Here is a 26,433-nt window from a genome sequence, read left to right on the forward strand (position 1 = left end):
ATTTACTTTGAGTTTTAATAAGCTATTAATACATGTACACTAACAATTGTAAAAAGACAGATTTGCTACCAAAATTTACAAATTGTACAACTTATGAAAAATATGATTAAAAATATGCAAAAGTAATAAAGGGAAGTACTGTTTGGGGTTGGTCTGGTCAGATGCTAAATTCTGGGTTCCAAGATCTGGTTGAAGTCCAGACGAGTGCATTCTCACATATACCAAACAATGTTGTATAATTTTTTTCTCCCCAATTATCTCTGATTGGTTAATAAAGGCTGGATAGCCTGAAACTTGGCAGAAGAGAGGTAGGCGGGGCTACAGTTCCTAGGTCCTAGGTAGGGACCATGAGGCAGGAGGAAGGGGACGAGGAAGATGGAGAGAAAGGACGTGGCCTGATACAGCAGATCCAGCCCAGACAGGACGAATATTGGAAAATAACTTGGGGCATGTGGCTGGGAAGTAGTAGCTTGAGTAGTTTAGAAAATTAATATAAATTGTACTTGTCCAGTAATATGCGTTAAGCTGTTTAAATAATCAATAGGTCTGTCTCAATTATTTGGGAACTGGCCTGGTTAGAAAAGCCGTCTAGAATTAACAGATTTTCTACAATTAAGTACTTCAAATAGAATATGAAACTTCTACTTATGAAATGTAACCAGAAAATGGGAAAGACTAATGTGGACAGTGACACCTATTTTAGCTCAAGACTTTTGTTGACATTACCTTATATAAACCTTCCAAGGGGCCCAAGGCTATAAAAAAGGTTACCTGACTGGGAAAGGACTCTGCCAGAGTAAGGAACAGAGGCTGCACTCCTGTCTCTAGTCCCCTGAGGCCTGGCCCAAGTTAAGGTGCTTTTGTACACTTTGCAGCTCTAAGCTGAACTGGGGCAAGTGCAGGTCAGCTGTCACTGACCTGCTGTCACTCTCTACTTCAGTACTCAAGTGGCTCCTGCTTCTGGTCTTCCGGCTTAAACCGAGTTAAGACAAGCTGATCTGCACTCTTCTAAGTGCAGGCTTCAGAAAGGACCATCAACACCAAACTGTCATGGGGCTGTGTCTTAGTTCTCAGGTAACAGGTTAATTTCAATGTACAGAAATAATGCATTTTCAATGCAGAATAAATAGACGTTTATGAGTAAGAACAGAGCAAGGGTCTTCCCCATGTTTTAAATAACAGATACATAGCATCTTAAATTATCATATAATTAGCAATTTTAGACATTGAACATAATACACTGTATTACAATGCAATGTTGTAGGCTTCCATTTAAGGAACAAAAATAAATTTCACATGAAAAAAGATTTATTTTAATTCACATAAAATACAATCAGCATAAATGTGAACTGCAGCACTACCGTACTGGAACACACAGGGAAGCTCGGAAAGGGCACGTTGCCTGTGCCCAAGGCTTTTCACAGTTACTCATCATCACCTCGCTGTCTTAAATTCCGAGACTTTCCATTCTCAAGTCTTCTCTTCTTAAAGACAGGGGCCACTCCATCTGCTGCAACTCCCAGAGAGGAGACTGTTTTTTCTTTAAATACCACTTTGATTTCTCCAGCACTAGCTTCTGATAGACATTCACTTTCAGTGCTTGGAAGTTCCAAATCGACCTCTTCCCTGGAACAGAAAGAAAACTTTATTACCTGAAAAATTAAGATAAATGCTTGCAGATGAACTAAAAAGCCAACCTAGCACAAAGAGCACCTTCCCCACGGTACCACATCAGTAGCCGGTCATCTGAGAACACCAAGCTGTTTCTGTTTTGGCTTTTTAAAGACAGGGTCTCATGCAGTCCTGGCTAACCTTACTCTCTCTAAAGTCACTGTGGATGACTGAGCTCCTGAGCCTTCATCCTTCATCCCTCCTGTGCTAGGTTAGGTGTGCACTGCCTGGCTCTAGGTGATTTTTAACTCTGACTCAGGTGAACATGTGTTAGGAGGACAAGTCTCATCTGCTACACAGAGGACATAATATATCATTACATACTCTGCTCGTATATGACATAAACAGGTAATGGAAGTTGTAAAAACTGATTTTACCACTGATTCTGAAGTTTATATAATACAAGATAAAAAAAAAAGGAACCTTAATGTCCTATTATAGAAGACTCGACGGACTACTTGCCTACCGTCTTTTTATTCTGAGAACTAGCCCTTCAACTACCCACACAGTCAGTCATAAACAATCTAACTGACCTGAAATCAGTGACCTGCTTCACATGAACTTCTCAGTACCCTATCTTCTAGAGCAGAGGTTCTCAACCTTCCTAATGCTAAGACTCTTTAATACAGTTTCTCATGTTGTGGTGATCCCCAACCATAAGATGACTTTGTTGCTACTTAACTGTGATTTTGATACTGTTAAGAACCTTAATGTAAATATCTGTTTTCTGATGGTTTTAGTCAACACCTGTGCAGAGGTTATATGACCTCCCAAAGGGGTCATGAACTGCAGGTTGAGAAACACTACCCTAGACAGGCAACTGGTCTATGGTGGAGTTAGCTCATCAATTTCACTTATGAGATTTTTGAACACAGAGCAGAAAGATCATCATATTCAGTGGGTGAGACTATAAAGCCTGATGGGAACCAAGTACCATCCTTTTGGAGAGAGGGATTCAGTAGACAGAGAATAAAAGCAGCAAACAGAGAAAAGCAGAGATGTGAGATAATCTAATTCTTTTTGAAAATATGCCTCCTCAGAGGACCCCCCCCCCCTTAGATTTTATTTTATGTGTAGAGGATGTTTTGCCTGCATGTATGTCTGTGTACCACAATGCATGAAGTGTCTACAGAGGCCAGAAGGAGGTGTCAGATCCTCTGGAACTAGAGTTACAGTTGGTTGTTAGCCACAATGTGGATATTGGGGACCAAATCCAGGTCCTCTCCAATAGCAGTAAGCACTCTTAACTTAAGGAATCTTTAAATAAATGAAAGCTTTTATTGTTATTTTATAGTAGCTACACTTGTGTCTTTTGTACACCAGACACTGCATGAGGCAGCTGGAGTAGATATTCCAGTAGAAAGACTAGCTTATCTAAAACACCGTTCTATTCTTTCCAGGATCAGCATCAGCATTTGTTTTATTATTAGCCCTTCCTTTCAGAGACCACTGAATTCAGAGCATGTCCATTCAGAATTACCAGTGATGAGCTTAGAAGTAAGAACCAGTCCATGATAAAGTTAGCTCGGACAGTTTAGTTGTATGTGTGTGAGTGTCTGTGCACATGTGCGTGGTGCCTGTGGAAGACAGAAGAGGGAAACAGATCTTTGGAACTAGAGTTACAAATGATGTGAGTTGCCATATGGGGCTCGACTCCTGGCCCTCTGGAAGAGCTCCCCATCTCATATCTCTTAAAAAGTATATTAGCCTAGAGCTTTGATGTTAGGTACAGAGCTTATCTGTGAAGGGGTCAGCTCAAGAGGAAGGCAGAAGTGAAAATAAAGGATCAGAGACTGCACAGCACCCTGATGATTTTTACTGAAGCATGTGGGTCCAGCCACACCAGAAACTACTTCATGTAAGTCACATCTTAGCATAGAACAGTAAAACAAGAACAGTGGTACCTTATCAGCAGTGATACTACAATTTAGAGACAGTATTATTTTTATGTTGTTTACCAGGACTAAACTTCTATTTAATACATACTATTAAGTTGTATTAGATGATTTTCTTCTGCAAGTACTTGTGATTGAGCCCCAAGGTCTTGGCATGATAGGCAAGAATACTATCAACTATATCCACAGCCTCAATAACCTGAGTCATAATATAGGTATGATACACCGGTAAGTATAACAAATTTTCTTTTTTCACACAGGTGTATAAAGGTAAACTAACATGTTCTGAGAAACTTTCTATGTTCCAACCTGTACAAATGTGAGTAAAATGCAGTCACAGAGTATGAATGCTTCTAGAGTTATTTCAATAATTTAATAGTTAGACAATTTGTTAGGATCATGAAAAATGAAACAAAAGCGCAAGGACAAAGATAAGGACTGCAAGGTGGTAATGACAATTTAAAAACAATTTTGGAGTAAGCCGTGTAGCCCATTGTGTAATCCCAGCACTTGGGAAGCTGAAGCAGGAGGACTAGGAGTTCCAGCCTAGCTAGGTCTCATAGCAAGACCCCAACTCAAAGATTTTATGTAGGTGTGGTAGTGCATACTTGTCATACCAAGCACTTATCTGGCACTTAGAAATAACAATATTTGATCTCATTAAGGCATTGTTGCTAGAGCAGATTAATGATTTAACCACCACCCTTGAAAAGAACTCAGAGATGTAGATTGTTAGCAATAACCACTACCCTTAGAAAGAATTCAAAAAAATAGATTGTTTAGCAAGGTTAGGTAAAGATGTTTTTGCTAGTACCTCTGACGTAGAAAATATTAGGAAAAAGAGATTGCTTAGTAAGGTTAAGTAAAGTTGCTTTTGCTAGTGGCGCTGATGGAAAGCATCTTAGAGAACAGTTTGAAGTTCAGGAAAGTACATTCTTAATAGTAAAGCCAGGGACTTGTTGAGGTTGGTGAGCGAGAACAATAACCCAATTAGCAATATCTGACTCTCTCACTGAAGCTGGGCTTCAGGGTGATTAATTTCTTGTCCCCATTTTTGCCCTCAGCTTCCTGTTATGATTCAGTAAAAATTGTATAATGAGTAGACTGAGGACTTAAAGTAGAAATAGGTAATTATTTTTATATAAAAGTTTAGGTTTGTGATTCTATTAAGACTTTTATAAGATTACTTTTTAAGATAGTTGATTTTTTTTTCTTTGTAAACTGCAGCCTGCCAGTAAAGAAAAAGCTGGCTGAGAAATGACCTTGTTTGCTCCTCTCTTTAATTTATAATAAGTTGTTTAGTTACAAACGCATATAGGTTCTTGGAAACAACTTGTTTTTCACCCATAATATGAAAAACACTTGATCATGTGAAGGTATTAGGGAATGTTCTTCTTACATATACTCATTGTAATATAACCACATTGTGATTTCTGTACTGCTTGAAAGACTTTACTGGGATATATAAGCAGTGGGAAAAGAATAAAAATATGGTCTGGAGCTCACTCTTTGGGGTTTGTTCCATTCATCAACTGTAAATATGTATATATGTGTATATGTACAGTAGTTGGTGAGGTTGGAATCTGTTTCTATCTACCCAATGTGTGAGTGTGTGTGCATGTATGCATGCATGCATGCATGCATGCACGCATGTAAATAAGTATATATGTGTATAGGTAAAGTAAGAGAAGCAAGAAAGAACAAACTTGTTGGAACCTACCTGCTGGAGTCTGTCTTACTTCATCAAATACAAGTAATATATATGTATGTGGTCTTTTTCTCTCCTTTTTTTCGTTTCCTTTTTAGACTGTCTGTCCCTACCAGTGGAAAGATCCCTGCTAGAAGCCAACAGCCCTTGCTCCCACTTACCATAACAGGTGTAAGACCCCGCTTGCCACACTAGTGGAAGGCCCTGTTAGGAGGCAGCAGCCCTAGCCCCACTTACATGGTAGCTGTAAGCCCCCGCCAGGAAGCTGTCACTACTGGCCACCAACAATTTAATTTTGGCCCCTCAGTTTGCCACTATCAGTAGAAGCTATGGTTGGTAACCATCAGTTCTGGCCTGGAAAATTCCCCTCAGAAAAAGTCTGTTGGGCCACCAGCCAGCTAGCAACCACAGATCTATGCCCCAACTTAGTTTTATCCTGTGAATGTTGATGCTGGTCATCAACAATGGATGTAACACTGTCAAAACAACAACAACAGCAAAACTATGCCTATAGGAAAGGACAGAATAGAAGGTAGGGCATCCAATAGGCAGAAAAGGATTCTGGGATAGAGCCAGGCAAGGAGATTCACCTCATATGACAGACATGTGGTACCTAAGCAGAGGTAACCAGCCATGTGGCAGAATGCAAATTAGTATAAATGGGTTATTTAAAGTTGTGAGCTAGTCAGAGAAGAGCCTATGGAAGTACATAAAAATCATCCACCCTATACTATCATTTCAAAGCATTGTTTTAAAGAGTATCTGCTTTACCTATACACCTTTCTTCACCTCAAGGGTTCTTTTAAAGGTTTAAAAAAACACTAAAATGATGCCTGGGAGTGATACATACTTACATGGTAAAATAAATGCTTCTAAGAAGAAAACTTATTTGAACAGTTAAGCCAGTGACATAAATCAGGTAACATCCTCAGCACAATGTGCTTAACTGTTGACAAACCTGTTGCCCTTCAATATGCCAAGTATTTGTTTTTCTGATAAAAAATGATGAGTGAATGAATCTGGTATTAGAAATGTCCTGCTTTGGCAGGCAGGAAACAATCACTAATTTGTTTTAAAGCAACAACTGCTTCATCTTTTACAATCAAAACTATTCTAGGAATATGACAAAGAGCTACACTTTTAAGGAGCACAGCCCACCAGAGATTCCTGACTGTGCTGAGGTGCTGGGACACAGCAGTGGGATGACACCTCAGGTACTTACTGCGCTGCTGCCTCCTGTTTAATCTCTTGCCATTCCCCATAAGGGTTTGTCGATTTCTTAAGTGTTTTGGGTTTTTCTTCATTTGTATTTGATGAATTCTGTTTTGGGGTACTCTTTTCTTTTTGTATTTCTGGGTCAGTTCTTTTTTCAGTACTTTTATTTTTTTCCTGAAATGCAAAGGACAATAAACAGCACACTTCAAGCAAAATTGTTAACCCCAAATTTCTTTAACTTTTTGTTTGTTTGTTTTTTGAGACATGGATTCTCTGTGTAACAGCTCTGGCTGTCTTGGCACTCACTCTGTAGACCAGGCTGGCCTTGAACTCACAAAAATCAGGCTGGTCTTGAACTCATAAAGATCCGCCAGCCTCTGCTGGGATCAAAGGTGTGTACCACCACTGCCTGGCTTTTCTTTAACTTTTAAAACTGTCTTACTACTAGTAATAAGAATCATTCATGTAATGGTTTAAGTTTTCTCATTACATAATAAATGTACATGGAAGAACTTGATCAGGTTTTTTACTATGTGTAAAACTTTAATGCAGTATGTTTAATGATGCTTTTGAAAAACGTACTGTGACGATAAAGGTATTGGTAGCATATGCCTTTAATCCCAGTACTCTGGAGACAGAGGCTGGTCAATCTCTGTGAGTTCTAGTCTACAGAGCAAATCCAGGACAGCCAGGACTACATAGAAAAACTGTCTTGCGGGACACAAAGAGATTAGAATGATTCTTCTCCCTCCTCCCACCCCCACCCCGGGGCAGAAGCCCTGGGGCTGGTTCTTTATGCCATGTCTTCATTGGGTTAAGAAAGCTAGCTCTTTAGCCCACTTTGCCATTTTAGTGTGTATGCTGGGGTTTTTCAGCCTCCTTGCAAATTACACAACCATAGGAAGCTTACTTGGAATTTCTCTAATTTTTGGAATTTCTTTTGTGTTCTACAATGACTCTTCCCCTATGTAGCCCAGGCTGACCCTCTACTTCTAAAGATCACCAGGATATGTCACCATGCTCAGTAACGTGGTTTTCTTGTTCCCTTTTCCCTGAACAGGGTCTCACTGTGATGCTCTGCCTGCCTCTGCCTCCCAAGTGCTGGCATTGAAGGCACATGCTACCACATCGCTGAACATAATTTTCACAAATCCTCTGGCCTTTACTTTTGTTAGCTCTACAATCAATGATCTGGATCTTTGCTGTTTCAGCCATCTAGTATTAAAATACTAAATTCTTGTCTGCGGATATGGTGCAGATGGTAGTGCGCCTGCCTTTTATGCAGAAGAACCTGTGTTCGATTCCAAGCAAAGCATAAACTGGGCAGGCTGGTACAGACACATAATCCCAGCATTTAGGAGATGGAAGCAGGAGGCTCGGAAGTTCAGGTCACCTTTAGCCAAACAGCAGGCTGAAGACCAGACTGGGCTGGAGACTTTGTCTTAAAATACTGTTACATCTTCATTTGGTTTTATTCCAAGTAAGTACTAACTCTGAAATGCCTTGTTATGACATTTAAAACAGAAAGCCCCTCTTTTGAGAATGGAGTTCTTATTTCCTTTGGCTTTCTGACTCTCTTACTTGTACTATACTGCTCACCTGACTCTGTATCATTTCCAGTACTACCGATTCCTGAGTTTATTGGTCTCTTCTAGACTTTACATCCTTCTTTTATAGTTCAGTTTCACAGAGTATCACTTTAAACTCTCCTTTGTTAGCACCCTAAAAATGTTTGCTTGTATCTTTTCTACTGCACATAACCAAAAAATTTCCATCGTTGTATATAACCATTTGTTCTTAACTTGGATCTGTAGTTACCCCCTCCCAAAAATTACAGTAGAGACTTTTAACAGTTCTAAGTGTTGTGTCCACTAGTCCTTTGAATAAAAAACAAACACAAAAACACTAAAATTTCTACACAGGGCTAAATAATGATGTATTTATACTATAGAATATTATATAAACACTGCTTTGGCAGATAGTTACTGTTGCCTTTGTGAAAGATTAAATTGAAAGCTAACAGCAAAATCTTATTACACCACTGATTCCAGATTTTGTTTAAAGTAATATGTGTACTGGCTGGCTGGGAGGTACCTCAGTTGTAGAGGGTATGAGTTAACATGCCCAAGGCACAAGGTTTAGTACCACCACCCTTTTTGTGTGTGTGTCTGAACAGAAAATAACTGCAATTATAGTGGATTGTTCTGGGAGGAGGGAAGATTAATACTAGTTCCACCATTTGTTTTTCTCTACTTTGTAAATAGTATTTTTATAATAGGTGCCTTAGTTATGATAGAACACAATCATGCTACCTTATGTTGGTTATGAATAGTCTGCTGGCTGCTACAAAGGCTCGGTTGCCCTTGTGATACAGAGCTCCTCCTGTACCTCGTAAGAATTGATAAGAGTGGATAGAGAAATCCCGGGCAATGCCAGGATCTTAGGCACGGCTTGGGAAAGGTCTTTCTAGCATCTTAAGACTTCCTACACTTTTGAAGTCAGTCATCTCTCAAGTGCTGGCATTAAAGGTGAGCTCAATTTCTATTTTCCATGTCTTATCCAAACCATACCTAAACTAGAAACTGCTTTTCTGTTCCCTATGAGTTCTACTACCCAAAACGTTGATCAAATTTTCAGAAGGGAACTAAGGAGTTACTAACTGCTAAGTTTAATAGATATACTCCTTTCTTTTTCCACTTAAAAAAAATTAAACTTAACAATTACATTTTTACTATTTATTTTGTGTGGATGTATATATGTTGATATATGTGTGAAAGTCAAAGGACAACTTGTGAGAGTCAATTCTTTCCTTCCACCTCCACCATGTGTGACTCTGGGACTGAGCTCTGGCCTTCAAGAGCCTTTATTGCTGAGCCATCTTGATAGGCACCCCCTTAAAAAAAACACTACCCCTACTACTTTTGTTTTTTTTGGTTTTGTTTTCAGATTTTGTGTGCGTGCATTCCTGCTGACTAGGGTATAAAGGATAATGTGGGAAAGATAAAGTTCTGTCTTTCCATCATGTGGGTCCTGGAGAGAAAACTCAGGTCGCTTGGCCTAGAAGCAAGTGCCTTTCTTTACTGGCTGAGCCAACTCTCCAGCCCAGCAGACTTAATTCTTGATGCGTTCTCCTTGTCTGGCTTTGGGACATTCTTCTCAACCCCTACATCTGCCCTCACACCTCCACCGCAAGTGAACTTAAAAAAATGTTTAACATCCACACTTATTCTTCTAAGCTAGCTTACCTACACTGAAACTTAAAATACTATTAGTTGTTACCATTTATTACCATTTTTGTTTCTAGTCTAGGTATGCACACTGGCCAGACAAGCTTTCCAAATGAAGCTTCTTAAAGTTACAAGTGTTAAGGCACGTGTCTTCAATACCAGCATTTCTGAGGCAAGAGGCACACAGATATTGGCAGTTTAAGGCCAAGCTTGATCTACAAAATGAGTCCTGGGCTACTCAGGATTGCATATTGAAGACCTGTCTTAAAAAAATAAAATATAATTTAAAAAAAAGTTAGATGGTCTAAAATAGGCTCAGTGTCTTGCTCTCAAGAATAAATGGTACAATCATCTATCCAAATGCCAAAATACAGTTGACCTCACCCTTGAGTGATTTATTTCAAGATCCCCATGGATAGATGCCTAAAAGCACTATACCATATCAAACCACACACACTCCCAATGGTAACTGATAAATTAGGCACACTAAGAGATTAACTACAATAGTAAATCACAAACTACTACAACAATATACTATAATAAAAAGATTTCATCATGACATACAGGGTGACATACAATTTTAAAATTATGAACTGCTTTTTCTGGATTTTCTATTTACTATTTCCAGATCTGAGTTGATTAGAAGTAACAGGAACCATGGAAAATAAGACTGACAAATGTTTGTAAAAAGTAAAGCAAGAACCTACCTTAAACTTGATTACTAGCTTCTTTGTTTCTACAGGGGCCTCTTCTGCTTTCTTCTGCTCGCCATCAGAATCACTGTGAGAATCTGATGATTTGGATTCTTCTAAGGTGTCAGGTAACTTTTCATTGTCCTTACTAGAAAGCACATCACCAGTGTGTGGAATGAAATCATCAGGCTTTTCCCATTTGGATTCTGCTCAACACATTGTAATAACTGCATTATTTATTTAGCAATATTCCTCAGCAATATACCACTTTTTATCATTTGTAATTATTACATAATATGGCATTTTTATATCTATACTTTATCAAGAAAGGAGCTCAAACCTCTCATTCTTTTATCATTCAGAAAATTTGGGGTAATCTGCATTTACTAAACTCATAAACCCTCCAATAGGAACAAACTTGGGAAGTGGATGATAATTTTAAAAATCTTTAGTTTACCTGAAAACAAGACTTCTGGAGTTTTCACAATATAGTGATGATTTGACTATACTACTTTCATAGTAAAGGAATCTCAATTGGCTGAACTCCACTGCCATCTAGTGTGCTTTTAGAGATATTAAAGTGCTTTTAATCATCTAATAATCGTTTTGTAAAAGGGACAGTAAATATACAAGTTGTTATCCAACTGAGACAATTTTAAGAATGAAGCTGAATAGGAGATAGAGGCAGGAGGATTTCTCTGAGTTCAAGGCCTGCCTGGTCTACATGGTGACTTCCCACCAGCCAGCTACAAAGTAACAAACAAGATGGAAAGTGGTTACTAATTACACTGATCAGGATTAAACTTTTTTCCTCAAGAATGACTACAAACTCAGTGACTTCACTGATAAGAAGCTGCATCGAAGTTAGACCTGTATTAAGTCTAAAGTCCTATTATATTAATGTGCTGTATGATCTCTCTAAAGACCGAGAACTTTACTTATTTGGTACAGAAACACTGCTTTCACTGGGCAGAATACGTATCTGTTTGAAAGTTTAAAAGGCTATTTCTTCCTAAAAGATGAAATACAGAGTTTAGAATAGTAAGAATTTAGACACCCAAGCTGATAGCAGAAAGGAAAATGTGAAGACTGATGGGGACAGCTATCCAGTGGTACTGGCTAAGAAACTTGAGGGCACTTCACTGAAGGAACTTATAACACTTCCCATATGGCAACTTATTTCTTTGTACATTGTCATTTCTTCGTACATTGTCCTAAGTATCAACATGAACATGGCCAAGTTTTAATATCCTCTGCTTCCCCACCCCAGTACTTTCTTTTCTTCAGTCCTTCTGGATAAAAACCTGAACATATGATGCATGCTGGGACAAACAAGAAATTTTTTAAAAGAGTTGAAATCCAGGCATAAGAAACATTGAAAACCAGCTGGGTAAGGTGGCATAGTCCTGTACTTGCAGCACCGGGGAAGTAGAGTCAGGAGGATCAAGACTTCCAGGTCCTACTCAGCCACCTGTTGAGCTGGAGGCCAGGTTGAGATAATCTCAGAAAGCCAGAAAAGGAACACCAAAGACTTAACTGAAGGATGGTTATAAGAAATTCTGCGATTTTCTAAGAATTTACTTTGTTCTTCCTTGTGTGAAAGGGTCTCATGTATCCCAAACTCACTATCTGAGAATGCCTTTTGAACCCCTGTTCCTCCTGATTCCACCTTCCTAGTAATAGGATTACAGGCATGTTTGATTACACTTGTTTTTGGTTTTGCTTGAGCATATGGTATATGCTTATAGGTGTTGTGGGGGTGTGCTTGCCTATGCACTTGCATGTGAAGGCCAGAGGACTACCTCTGGTACCTTCTCTATCATTCCCCACTGTCTGTCTGTCTGTCTATCTATCTGTCTATCTACCTACCTACCTACCTACCTACCTATCTGTCAATCATCTATCTATCTATTTAATCTATCATCTATGTATCTATGAATCTATCCATCAAGGTAGGATCTCTCACTGACATAGACCTGCCAGCCAGCAAGCTGGGATTTGCCCATCTCTGCTCTATTATCTGTATCATTCACCCACCCACCCACCCACCATCTATCAAGGTAGGGTCTCTCGCTGAACCTAGACCGGCCAGCCCACAAGCTGTGGGATTTGCCCATCTCTGCACACCCAGTGTTGGAGTTACAGGTGTTTACGTCCACATTTCACTATGTGGATGATGGGAGTTTGAACTCAGGTCTTCATTCCTGGACAGCAAGCACTTTAACCACCAAGCCACCTTTCTAGTCCCCATTCTGTTTTATGTAATGCTACAGATTGAACCCAGGACTCTGCATGCTAGGTAAGCACTCTATCAATTAAGGGACATCTCCAACACCAGGTTTTTTTTTGGTTTTTGTTTGTTTGTTTGTTTGTTTTGTTTTGTTTTTTTAAAGAAGAAAATGGTGAGGGCTGAGGGTTAGTGCACTGAGAGGGTACAAGCTTGTATGCCTTAGGTCCCAAGTTTCATCCTCACCATGACAAAAGTTGAACGAGGTGATAACTACCTATAGGTCCTTAGAAGGAAAATTATTAAATCAATCATAAGACCCAGTAATTTTAGAGAGTTGAAGATTCTTTTTAAAATTTGAAAATGTCTTATTAATGAGCTGGAGAGAAAGCTCAGCGGTTAAGAGTACTCGTTGGTCTTCCAGAGGACTGGGGTTCAATCCCCAGCACCCAAATGGAAGTTCACCCCTGTCTGTAACTCCTGTTCCAGGGGATCCAACACCCTCACACAGATGTATATACAGTCAAAACACCAATGTATATAAAATAAAAATAAATAAATAATTACTTAAAAGAATTTCACTAAGTGGACACAGAGAAGTGGCTCAGCAGTTAATTCTTATTGCTCTCACAGAGGACCTGGGTTAAGTTCTAACACCCACATTATGGCTCAAAACCAACCACGACACCAGTTCCAGGAAATCTGATGCCTTCTTTGGGCTCCCTTGGGCACCAGTCTCACAGGTGGCAAAATAGCCATACACATTAAAAAACAAAACAACATTGATGCACAGTATAACATACTATAAGTAGAAAAATTTAAAGTATCCCTTATAAAAAATATAGATACATCCTATAGAAATATTTACTACATTAAAGTTAGTTTAGATGATATATTATCTCACATGCAGTACAATTTTAGGTTAAAATAATCAAAGACAACACTCACCTCCTGTTTCTGTATTATAATAATAGGTATAACCGTCTTCACTTAAACCTTCTACCCAAATGGCCTTTGCTGATGTCTAATAGGAAGGAAAAAGACAATACACTGAAAATAATGACAATGGCTATCTATTGAATAACTAAGGCAAATCTTGCTATGCGTTCTTTTCTAGCTGGTACCTGGGAGTCAAGAGTAGTGATAAAGATCATGGTAACACAGTCTGGTTTCTGCTTGTCACTACCAACTTTCAAACAGAGACTGTCTTACCTCTCAAAGCCAGGAATTCTGTGGGACAGAGACATGTGAACAACAAATGACTACAAATCAACTACTATTTCTCCTGAATAGGTTTTGTGTGTGTGTTCCTTCTTTACCCAGAATTCAAACAGAAGGGTTATAGGAAGAAAGAAGCCATGTTGGCGGTTGGAGAGAACTGCTTATTTGGAAGTAAATTTGCTTAGCAAAACTCTATAAAAAGTCACAGCAGCCAGTCTGGAGATTTGTTTAGCTCAGGGGAGAATGCCGGCCATTCACAAAGTCCTCCGATCAATCCCCAGCACCATAAAACCAGCCACCCAAACCCCACTCAAGCACTGTAGAAGCCAATCACACTTGAAAGAATAAAGCAAAGATATTATAAATATGCTACAGTTACCTTTTTTAAGCTCCCTTGAAATCCTTCTGGTTTCTCCCACTGAGATGCTTAAAACAAAATACATTATAAAATAATTTTGCTTTAAAATAAAACAAGTCCCAAAAGTGTAATCAGGTAAAAATCCACAGATAGTCAACATCTATAAAACACTACAAAATAGTTTATTACTGAAAAACTAAAGAACCAAAGCATACATATATATTTATACATATATGTATATATTCCTAGAGGCACAGCACAGAACACACATGAATGTTACATAATCTAGAAGAAAGGGAAGACTGAGCAAGAGTTACTGAAACTACCACAGTAATTACTAGGGCTAGACAGGACTTTTCTCAGAGATTAGGGAATTTATACTTGGTAGGTTTTTTGTTTTTCCCATCTTTATGTGCTTTTAATTCTTCTATGAGATGCCTTGCCTATTGTGGTGGTTTAAATGAGAATGGCCCTCAGAGGCTCATATATTTGACTTGGTTCTCTGGTTGGTGGAACTGTTTGGGAAGGATTAGGAAGTGTGGCCTTGTTGGGGTGTGTTGATGGGTTGGGCTTTGAGGTTTCAAAGGCCTACAGCACTCCCAGTGTGCTTGCTCTCTCTGCCTCCTGATCGTGGATGAGATATAAGCTCTCAGTTATTGTTCCAGCACCATGTCTGCCTACTGCCATGCTCTCCGCTATGACGATCATGGCTTTTAATCTTCTGGGACCGTGAACCCCAAATAAATACTTTCTTTTATAAGTTGCCTTGGTCGTGATGTTTTGTCTCAGCAATAGAAAAGTAACTAAGATACCTACTCACCTAAAAATACAGTGCAAGTGAACACAGTGACACATCTTTGTAATGCCAGCATTTGAGAAGCTAAGTCAAAAGTATTGCTGTAAATTTGAGGTTAGTCAGACCTTGTACAAGTCCTTAAAAGATATATAATCTCCCAGTTACAGCACTGGATGCTTTTAATAGTAGCACTGGGAAGGCAAGGGCAGGCAGATCTCTTGAGTTCTAGGCCAGCCACGTTTACACAGTGTGACCCTGTCTTTTGAGGGCTTTTTTCTTATTACATCTAGAGGTATTTTATCAGTTAGTTCTTTATGTCTCACTTCTGCTGTGTGGAAATGGTCAGCTTAGTAGCTTTCGTAGGAAAAAGATGGCCAACCTTCTGTTGTCTCGGGTAAAGGGAGAGTGAGAGGTGAAGAATGAAGAATCATTGAGGACAATAATACACAAAATAGAATGGTGAAGAAATGAGGCACATGAAGACAGAAAAAGAGCTTCAAAGTGCATCTGAAAAACAAAACAAAAAACCCAAATACCTCATTCCAAGTGTCTATTTATAGTTGATATACTATTGAACTACAATATGCATTTCATTTAAGACTTTGTGCAAATAAACTTAGAAATGATTACTATTGGGGCCTGGAGAGATGACTCAGAGGTTAAGACACTGGGATCTCTTCCAGGGGATCTGGTTTGGTTCTCAACACCCACATGACAGCTCACAACCATCTGTAACTCCTGTTCCAGGGGATCCAAAGCCCTCTTTGGTGCCCCACAGACACTACACACACATGATACATATATGTTAACCCAGGTAAAACACACATACATATAAAATAAAATAAAAAAAAATCTTAAAGTAATGGAGTACACAAATTCTGCCAACACTGTGCCAAGGCTAAAATTCCTAAGATAGCACGTTGGAAGTGCTGAGTGGTTAAAGATAACTGTGAATTCCTTGCCTTCCTTTTCCCAAGTGCCAGGATTACTAATGTGTATGCTACCACACCCAGCTGTTAGTATGAGCTACCACATAATCTTAGGTTATGTTTCTACTACACAGTATCTTAACGTTCTTTTCTTATAGGATAGGGACTTAGCTCAATGGTAAAGCACTTGCCTGGTAAGTATGAGGAAATAGACACGAAATCTAGCGTAAGAATAGGGGTTGGGGGAGCAGCTAAAAAGAAAATTCCTTTTTGTACCAAATTTACTTATTTCTGCCATAAATTCTGTATTCCTGAAGGATAAAATAAGTAAACTTATTTACCCCAGAATATACACAAAATTTTAAAAAAAGTATTAAATTTTAAAGGAATAAAAATATATGTTTTTGCTGGGCGTGGTGGCACCCACCTTTAATTCCAGCACTTAGGGAGGCAGAGACAAGTGGATCATTGTGAGTTTGAGGCTAGCCTGGTCTACAAAGTGAGTCCACAACAGCCAAGGCTACACAGAGTAACCCTGTTGGGGGAAAACAAAACAAAACAAACAAGTTTTTAATATTCTTACTGTACTTCACTAAACTGGTACTTAACATTAATAAGAAGGCTAGTCTTGTGGCAATCCCTTTGCTTCAAGCTTTTTGAACGCTGGAATTACAGAGTGTGCATTACCACAAAAGGCACATAATTTCCTAAGCTTTGTGTAAAAATGAAGTTACAGTTTCTCACTGCTTAACATATTCCAATATTCAGTAAAACCCTCAAAATACTGTGTTTTTCTATTTTCAGAAAGAGTTCTAGGCTTCCCCAGCATACACACCTCCTGTGATCAGATCGTAATAGTAAGAGTGGCCGTCAGCCGTGGCGCCTTCCACCCATCTGCCCTTCGGTGCTTCTTTCTTTTTCTTCTTTGTTCTCTTCTCTTTCTGCTGATTGGATGTGGAGGTGGGCTGCACAGTGCTCCCCACTGGTGACAGACTCGGCTCTGAAATGTCTAGAAAAAAGATAAAGATAGGTAACTTACCAGTTTAAGTGCTGTATCAGCCAGAAGCCCGGCAGCGCCAGGACAGTGATGCATGCCTGAGATTCCAGCTACTCAGGAGGCTGAGGCAGCGCACTCCGTGTCTGCGACCAGCCTAGACAACATTTGAAAAAACAAAAGTTTGACAAGAGTCTTCTTGGGAACAAAACATATTTTAATAAAATTATCTGAGATACAATCATGCAAGAACATATAGGGAAAGCTAAAAAGTAGTAGTAGCAAGGGTTATAGACTTCTACTGCTCCTTAGAAGTCACCCTAGGGTCTGGGGAGTGTGGCCCAGGGTAGTACATCTACCACGACTGCCCAAGGTTGTGGGTTTAATCTCAGCACACCAAGAAAACAAAAACAAGACAAACAAAACTTAGTCTAAAATTCAACTTAAAACAAATGCAGGTCTGGGACTGTAACTCAGCAGCAGAGTGCTTGCCTAACATGCACAGGCCCTGGGTTAGACCTCTAGTGCTGTAGGGGGAGGAATCCAGCAGCGGAGAATTGATGAGGAAATAAGCAAACACATAACTGAAACAGAATGGTCCAGCCACAGAATCACTGAAGAAGATTCCTGGTGCTTTTTTATTAGCAGGAATACTTAGGAAAGGTGCCAGAGTAAACAGAGTGATGATGCATGCCTTATAGTACTTGGGAGGTAGAGGTAGGAAGCTCGGGAGTTTAAGACCATCTTCAGTGACCAAGGATTCTGACAGCCTGGGCTGTGAAACCCCATCTGAAAAGCAGATATTCTGCCCATATCAACAAAGGTCAATGCTGATGACAACAGGAATGGGACTTGTCAACAACAAGTTTCAAAGGCAAATCTATTAAGCCACTTTCCACTAGCTTCTCACTTCTTCACAACAATGTAAATTCCAGGTCAAACTGAGTATGGTGTCACATGCCTTTAGTCCTAGCACCTGGGTGGCAGAGGCAGGTGGATCTCTGTGCATTCAAGGCCAGCCTGGTCTACAAAATGAGCTTCAGGACAGCCAAGGGCATCAAAATGGAATCCATCCATCCTCAAATTAATGAGTTTTCAATGAACACTTCTCCAGAAACACACAAAGCTATCCATCCATCCATCCAAATGAGATGAGTTTTCAATGAACACTTCTCCAAACATACCAATTTTTTTTTTCTCTCCAAATGCTTTTCATCTTCAGTTGAGTGTAATGATCTATGCCAGTAATCCCAGAGCACGGGAACCTGTCTGACATCACAGTGAATTTGCAGCTATTTGAACTAAACAGTGAGACTTTCATTCATTAATAAATAAATAAATGGCTTTTTGGAACACATGCCCCTTCTTTTTCTTAAATACTAATATTTAGACTACATTAAGCTGACAATGATTCTTACTTAATGAAAGCACTATTCTACTTAAACCCATAATTTAGAGTTCTTTTCATTAGAGACTAGAGAGTATCATTTCATGCTGAAAATAATGGCTTGACCTGAGCAGGAAGCCCCCGCCCCACAGGCCTCTGTTGTACAAAGTCTACTCAGGTAGGCAGCAGTTCTACTGCTGCAGCCTTCTTTGGCTGTGGAAGACAACCTTTTAGTGGGCATGGTTACTAATGGAGAGGCATAACTGGTTAAATTACTGAAAGTAAGTGGCTGCTGTTTTAGTGTGTCAACCCAATGCTCATTAAGGTTCTTCCACGTCACCTTTTCCAAGGTTCAGAAAAACCTCTGTTAAGAAGAGGTGGAAAGATTCCAAGAGCCAGGAGATGGAGGTGTTGTGGTAGTGAGCTTTTCCCTTTCAATATAACAGGATCACCCCACTATCTGGAGTAGAGAATACCTTGATCCAGTCACGGCAATAAATAAGTGAGCAACATGATACAGTGATGGTCAAGTATATGCTGATGGTAATGGAAGTACTGACATTTCCTAGGGGGTCTCACAGGACCTGCTCCTTCTCATTTGGATTGCTAGTTTACTCCATCCCGTTCCAGCTCCCCTGACAGGTGATCTTGGGAGCTGCTCAAGTAAAGGAGTGCAAGGTTAACTGAAAAGAGGCTCCTGGATATGGAGTCCCCAAGGCAGTGACCTCCAATGGGGCGTGCCTCTGAGGTGATGCAGCTGTTTGAGGTCATCTGTGCTCCTCACTCATGCTATCTAAGTAAGCTCAACAAGATCACTGGTTCACAAAAGTAAAAAACAAACCCATCTGGCCATCTTACCTACTCTACCAGATCTACAATTGAGATCTCTTCTATGTCGGGTTTAGGGACTTAGTGGGGTGCAGAGCTTAGGAGGCAGGGCCTGCTGGGTTTATATCTCCATTCTGGCTCTGGGCTGCTCTCTCAGCTTCTGGTCTTCAATGTGTGGGTAAGCCTCCAAGTTTCCCTTTCGGGCACCTACCACTGTGTCATCCCAGGACAGTGGATTGACACCTTTGGAACTGAAACTCACAGCTGACAATTTATCCTGTAGGTTGTTTCTGTCAGGTATTTCGTCATGAAAAAAGTAACTAATACAATTTGTCATGGACAAAAGCTCATAAAAACTTCCCATTTTAGAGCTTAAATTCAACAAGATAGAAATGTTCAATAATACCCCTTACTCAAACCCTCAAAACAATCTGCCTGCTTGATGTCACATCAGTTATTTGTCTAGAAAAGGCAACTCCTTCATTATGTAGCCAACCATATAAATAGATACAGCAAGTTTTGGCTATGTTGAAAATATGTAATTATAAGGCAAGGTTTTTTTGTTTTTGTTTTTAAATGAATAGTGCCTATAACTTAAGGAGTATCTAAAAGAGAAACCTGAAGGTTTTGGAAACGAATCATTCAGCTAGGATGGAGCTAGGACTAGGTAACTGTAAAGGCAATATTATTGATAACAATAAAAGTATCAAAAAAAATGAGACATTAAAAGCAAAACAAGGGGTTGCTAGAGAGATGGCTTGGTGGTTAAGAGCACTGGCTGTTCTTCCAGAGGTCCTGCGTTCAATTCCCGAAACCACATGGTGGCTCACAACCATCTATAATGTGATTGACCTGGTGCCCTCTTCTGGCATGCACATACATGCAGATAGAGCAATCATATACCTAAAATAAGTAAGTAAATAAATAAGCAATCAAAATTAAACAAGGAGCCAGCAAGATGGTTCAGGGTATAAAGGCACTTGCCACTGGGCTTCATGACCTAAGTTTGATCCTTGGAGCCTACATGGTGGAAAGAGGGAACTGACTCTTCTAGGCTGTCACCTGAACTCCACACAGAGACACAGAAACATAAATACACAGATAAATAAATAAGTAAATAAATATGTAAAGCAAAACAAGCCAGGCATAGTGACTCACACTTTTAAATTCAGCACTTAAGAGGGCCTAAGTAGGAAGCTTACAAGTTCAAGACCAGCCCACTACATGCAACAAAACAACAACAATAGCAACAGCACAAAACAAAAGTGCTTCAAAGCCCATATTCTGAATAGGACAATAATGCATAATAAAAGCACTAGAATATTCCAAGTACATAGCTCCTATATGGAGACAAAAAAAGACCACTGAGCACAACCTGTGTTGTTACTTATAAAATTTGCTTGCTGATGTCTTACCTGACTTTAAGCCAAGCCTTTTCAGATCCTCTTGGTATGCCTTCAGGGCAGCTGCCTCCATGGCAGCAAACTCCTTGGAGGCCTTTTCTTCTTCCTTTGCCTTATCCAAGCTTTTCTGCTTAATCTGTGTAAGATACACATGAAATGAAAGTGAGAGAAGGGATCAACATTTACACAGAAAAGTAAACAAAGAGCCAATTGAAATTACCTCACTGATCCTCTTGGCCACATTTTCCTTGTGATTCTTTCCTCTTTCATGAAACTCAACACTCTTGAAAATGAAAAAGGAAACAATTATTATTAAACTCTCTTAAACTATATGGCTGAATTGTAAGATTATAATGGCAGAAAACAGAAAAAAAAAAAGATTGTTTTAATGCAAACTGACCCTTGTATCAAGTGATGCTAGCAGCCTAAGCGGGTTACTGTGCTCCCCCACTAGGCGCTCTCTGGTTCTTCAAATGAGCCAGGATGACCACACCGGTGGAAGAAATATACAGTACTAACCCAGTGAATACGGGTGTAATAAGGACCTAAGACATGAAGTCTTTCAAAAAATATATCACAGCTAGACAGTCACATTTACTGTAACCCCAACATTTCAAAGACTGAGGCAAGAGAAACCAGAGTTCAAGGAGTTAAGGCCAGCTTAAGCTATTTGCTCAAGTGACATCTCGCCTCAAAACAAACAAACAAACAAAAGATAATAACACAACAACAGAAAAAAACTCCACAAACCAAAGCAACCACCAAACAAACTAAAGCCCCAACAACAACAATATCCTACCTTTCTACATCAAATATCAAAACTGGCTAAACCTCTAAAATTTCATTGTTCTGTTTTGCTATGTAAGACATAAAAACATATCCTTAAAGACTAAGTTTTAGCTTGGTGGTGGTGGTACATGCCTTTTAATTCCAGCGCTTGGGAGGCAGAGGCAGGCAGATCTCAAGTTCGAGGCCAGCCTGGTCTACAGAGTGAGGTTCTAGGACAGAGAGGAGTGCAGAAAAACTTTAAAACCAAAGGGGGAGGTGTGTGTATGTGGGAGGAAAATTGGTCTTTAAAGCATTAAGAAAAGATTCTTAAAAAAAATTCCTCATGTGGACAGGTAAGATGACTTAGTGGGTAAAGGTGCTTGTGACCAAGCCTGACGACTGGATCCAAGCCCCAGGACCCGCACGATGGAAGGAGAGCAGACTCCTGAGATTGCCCTCTGCCATCACACACCACGAAACACCCATACCAACACACACACATTCCCACACAATACATTTTAAAAATCCCTCACATTGTGCAAAATGATGCAATAAATAAGGTTACTCACTGCAGTACTGTTTGTAGCAATAGTCTTGCAGCCTATCTGTTGGAGACTGGCTGAGCAAATTGCATTCATTCCCATAGGCTTTCATAGAACAGAAAAGGAGCGCACAGTTCCCTCTGTACTGACATGCAGACACCTTCAGGATATACTTAGCTCAGTTAAAAAAAAAAACAAAACTAAAACTGCTATGTAAACCAGCTGGACTAGAATACACACACATAAATAATGGAAGGGTACATGAAAAACAGGGGTGGTAACTTCTGAAGAGCAACATTAATTAGATGGATGGGGACTGGGACGCCTGAGCAAGCACTGGGACCTACTTAAATCATTAGAAATCCCCACTAAATCATACATGTCTGGTAGTAAGAAAAGAGAAATCCCTGGAGAGTCCTGACCAAACTATTCTAATATACTCCTATGAATTCCTCTTTAAAGCTGGGGTCTGTAAAGCAGTCTTCTCTATTGCTCCTATACTGGGTTACTTACAGCTGATTCTACCACATAAGGAATACTATACTAAAGGATCATTCAAACTGAATAGTGCTTGTTGTTAATAGCTAAATTACTAGATATATACGGAGATACAGACAGACCTCTGGAAAGATCACTTAAATAACTCATAAAGCCATTTTACTGTCTACAAACCTCTAAGGATGGATGTATTTCAATTTGTATGGTTTTAAAATCTCATAGTTTTGATAAGGAGTAACCTAAGCCAAATAAAATATGCATAATCTTTAGCAACAATCACCAAAGCCAAAACTGAGGAGCAACACTCAAAGCCAAAGGTGATTTAATGCTGTTTAATGAGGGAATATAACAAAAAGATCGCATCATTCTCTGTGTACAACAGTTCTGCCTACTAATAAGGTTATGTATATGTAGGATTTCTGTTGTTTTGTTTTTCAAAATAGGGTTTTTCTGTGTAGCCTTGCCTAGAACTTACTCTACAGACCATGCAGGTCTCAAACTCAGAGATCTTGCCTCTCTTCTCCCAGGTCCCTGGATTAAAGGGGTGTGCTACCACTGGCAGGCTGATTGTAAGTTTTTAAAGTATTCTTTTGTGGGTTACACACCTATGTGAGTGCATAAGCACCACATGAATACAGCCGCAAGTAGAGGTCGGAAGCTGCTGGGAACCCTAGAACTGCAGTTACAGGTGGCTCTGAACTGCCACATGGCTGCTGGGAACTGAGCCCCAACTTCTGCAAGAGCTGGAGGTGCTCTTTACTGTGGTGCCCTCTCTCCAGTCCCCATACTCTATAGAGAGGGAAGAAGGCCTGCTGACTTTTTTGCTTTATACCTTAAAGACGGAATCTAGGAGTCAGGTGGTGGTGACACACACCTTTAATCCCAGCACCCCTGGGGATCTGTGAATGGGGGGGAGGGGCAGCCTGGTCTACAGAGTGAGTTCCAGGGCAGCCAAAGCATTCTGGAAACCGTGTCTCCACACCACCAACCCTAACCCCACCACTGGTGGGGGTGGGGGAAGCTCTATTTAGGCTATAAGCATAATGTGTTTCACAGCTGCTGTCTTTGTATTTCGTGAGATGGAATAATGTTCTCCTTTCTCTGGAAAACAAAACGAAGTACAATATTCTTTTTAAGGGGTAGGCACTCTGTAAACAAGGATGAAATTACCCACTCACTGTCCATTTCCTCAAAGGCCACAGAAATAATTTGGCCTTACAACTCAAAGTTAGATTGATGAAGAGATGAAGGCAAGTAACTTTCCTAAGGTGAATCAAACAAATCCTTTTAGATTTTCAATACAGAGCACTATAGATGAAAGCGGTCTGAAAACTCCACTTAGATTTAAAAGCATCATATCACATGAATATTTTAGTAGAAAATTTCATACAGGCCTATTGTCTGCTATCCAGCACTTGCAGTAATCACAGAATTTCTTTGGCTGTGACTTCCAGTAGTCGGCCCTGAAAAAGGAAAAACAACGCTCAAGTTTATCCAAAAACTGAAAGAGAATTGTTAGGTTTGTTAAAATGTGGAACATAAGGCTGCTGACCGTCTTTTCTTAGCAAAGCAGTTCTATTCATTATGCGAAGCTAAATTCCGCGCAGAGCTGCTTTCCGTAAGGTAAAGCCAGGCTTCTCGCTACTGCCACAGAGATGGAGGAGAGCCAGCCTCAAAGAAAACTATCTCCCTTTCCCGTCCCCTTCTCAGCCGATTCGCTTGTTCCGGGGACCCGACTCCGGGGAAAGCCGCAGGACGTCAGCGGCGGCAGCGCCACGCAGGCCCCGGGAGCCGGCGGGCGGGGGCGGCCCCCGAGCCCCGGGCTCCGGCCAAAAGGGCGGCCGCGTCTCCTCGAGAACCGGCCGGGCAGGTCGGGCGGCCCCGGGGGAGCGGAGCTGGGGGGAGGGGGGAGGAGGAGGCGCCGCGCGGCGCAGGTCCGACCCGACCCGACCCGACTCACATGACCGCACCAGCTCCGAGCTCGGCCCGCGATCCGGCTCACGGCCGTCCGTCGGCGGCGAAACCCACGACTTCCCGGTCTCCGCGTCCCCGGGCCCGGCGTTCCGCGGCCGGGCTACGGCAGCCGCGACGGCCCAGTCCGCGCGCGCGCGCGGCGTCACCGCCTCTTCCCCTCCCCCACGGGGCGGTCCTCGCGGCGCCTGAGAGGTGGGGTCGGTATAAAGGGGTTGAGGTCACCCAGAAGGGACGGAGGCGCGACGGGACCGGAGCGGTGGTCCTCGAGCGTCCGAGCCGGGCTCCATCCCGCGGTGCTCGCTCCTCCCGGGATCCGGGGGCTCCGCTCGGCCGCCGCCGCCGCCGCCTCCTCCGCCCCCCCCGCCCCCGGCGCGCGCAGCTGTTCCCACGGACGGCGCCGCCCTCGCCTTTTGCCCGCGGTAGCCTCCTCTCTCCGTGACCCGGGAGCAGCCCGAGACCTGAGGGCTCCGAAAGAAAGGCGCGGCCGCCGGCTCCGGGACCGCACGGCGCTCCGGGCTTCGCCTCGGAACTTGCCAGTGGCGGCGTCGGCCCCGCTCCTCCCCTCCCCCGTCACGCCCGCGCGCGCTCCGCCGGGCTCGTTCCCGCGCGTGGGGGCCGCGGCGGCGGCGGCCGGGCGTCTTCGGCTGGGATCGTGCAGAGCGGACGAGCCGGGAGCTGCGCTTACGCTAGTCAGGTGGGTCGCGGCGGTGCTCCCGGCAGCACTTCCCATATGGTCTAGCGGTTAGGATTCCTGGTTTTCACCCAGGCGGCCCGGGTTCGACTCCCGGTATGGGAACGGCGCACTTTTTGTCACCGTTTGGACGCGGTGGTGTTGTTTTCTGGTGGCCCCGGCTAACTTGTGCTTGTGGTGTCCGGCTGAGTTTGGGAAGGGACCGGGGAGCTGGCTCGCGCAGGACCGCGGGGTGCGCTCGGGGGTCCCCGCCGCGCCCGGGCCAGTGCGGGAGGAGTTTCGCTTTCCCGGCCGCCGCTCCCCGCCCGCCGGCCACGCCGGCCGCCCGCCCTCATCCCGTACTTTTCCAGGCGTTAGGGAGGTGATGATTAACTCGGGCCTCGCCTTATCTGCCCCCCCGCCCCGGTGGCCCCTCCGTCCACACCCTACTCGGTCACCCCCTTCCGACACCGCGGGCTGGGGCGTGCCGGCCGCGCTCCAGTTACTGTCAGCAGCCACCGGAGACCCCTGGGCTGGCCCGGCCGGCTCCGGGACCCCCGCCGTTTGCGCCCGGGCTGAGCCCACCGCTTCCCCAAGAAGCACGCCCAGCCTCAAGACGAGGCCTCTGCAGAAACTGTCCCCCCCTCCCCACCCTTCTAACTCCCTTTTTACTCTTCAAACACGCGACAAGCTGCGGGGAAGAAAAAAAAATACCACTGTGATGAGTTGTCTTTAAAGAACAGAATCCACTTTCTGGGAGGCTGTTTTGGAGCGTCACTGATTAAAAAAGAATCATGGGGTGGATGGAGGCGGAGCCTGGGAGACAGAAAACTAGCCCGGAGACTCGGGAGGGATGTTATAACAAAGTTGCAGTGTACTTTTAAATATAGAAGCCCTGTGTTTATTACAGAGAAGGGACCCAGCTGTGTCAGCAGCCCGAGCGCCGAGAACGAAACAAAAGCGTTATCTCAAGTGCAAGTCGAAATTAGAAGATTGGGGCGGCTGTAATGTTTAGTCTGTCGGGCCTTTGGGCACAAATAAGGAAAAACTGACTCCCGCGGATAGGTTTCTGGTCAGAGCCATGAGTGAGCAGAAGTTTTGGCTTGTGTTTGTGTGTTCTCAAAATATTTTATAGCCTTAACTGGCACCGCTGAGTTTGAAAAATAACTGTTAATGTGATCTGTGTGATTAGGGGTTAATTAGCCTTCCCTCAAAAAGTTAAAGCTAGAAAACCCCGTTGGCAAATATTTAAAACCTTACGTAAAATATCTGTGTGTTTACCCATGTCAGGTACCCTACGGATGTTTTGAGGTCCCTGCTACCCCATTCTGACTCCGGTGACTAGCTGTGGGACCTGCTTAGGTCTTTGACCTCAGTTGTATTCTAGCTTTAGAGCCGTAAGCTGTCCTTTATAGTCTCTCTCCTCCTCC

General features: G+C 42.0%; 1 protein-coding gene and 1 non-coding gene across 2 annotated transcripts; one reads left to right on the top strand and one right to left on the bottom strand.

Annotated features, from left to right (window-relative positions):
• Positions 1-1,116: 1,116 nt before the first annotated feature.
• On the bottom strand, positions 1,117-24,421 carry Wbp4 (WW domain binding protein 4). Its single transcript, XM_055609994.1, has 10 exons — positions 24,320-24,421; positions 23,750-23,822; positions 20,772-20,834; positions 20,564-20,687; positions 16,775-16,948; positions 14,236-14,282; positions 13,584-13,659; positions 10,424-10,614; positions 6,497-6,663; positions 1,117-1,626 (listed from the first exon to the last, which is right to left on the bottom strand). Coding segments are annotated over exons 1-10 (1,119 nt in total). The 5' UTR covers positions 24,322-24,421; the 3' UTR covers positions 1,117-1,424.
• A 636-nt stretch (positions 24,422-25,057) lies between these two features.
• On the top strand, positions 25,058-25,129 carry Trnae-uuc (transfer RNA glutamic acid (anticodon UUC)). The gene has a single exon. It is a non-coding gene; the product is annotated as a tRNA-Glu (tRNA).
• The last annotated feature ends 1,304 nt before the right edge of the window (positions 25,130-26,433 follow it).

The sequence above is a fragment of the Psammomys obesus genome, unplaced genomic scaffold, assembly GCF_907164565.1.
Source record: "Psammomys obesus unplaced genomic scaffold, mPsaObe1.curated_primary_1811, whole genome shotgun sequence".
Lineage (NCBI taxonomy): Eukaryota > Metazoa > Chordata > Mammalia > Rodentia > Muridae > Psammomys > Psammomys obesus.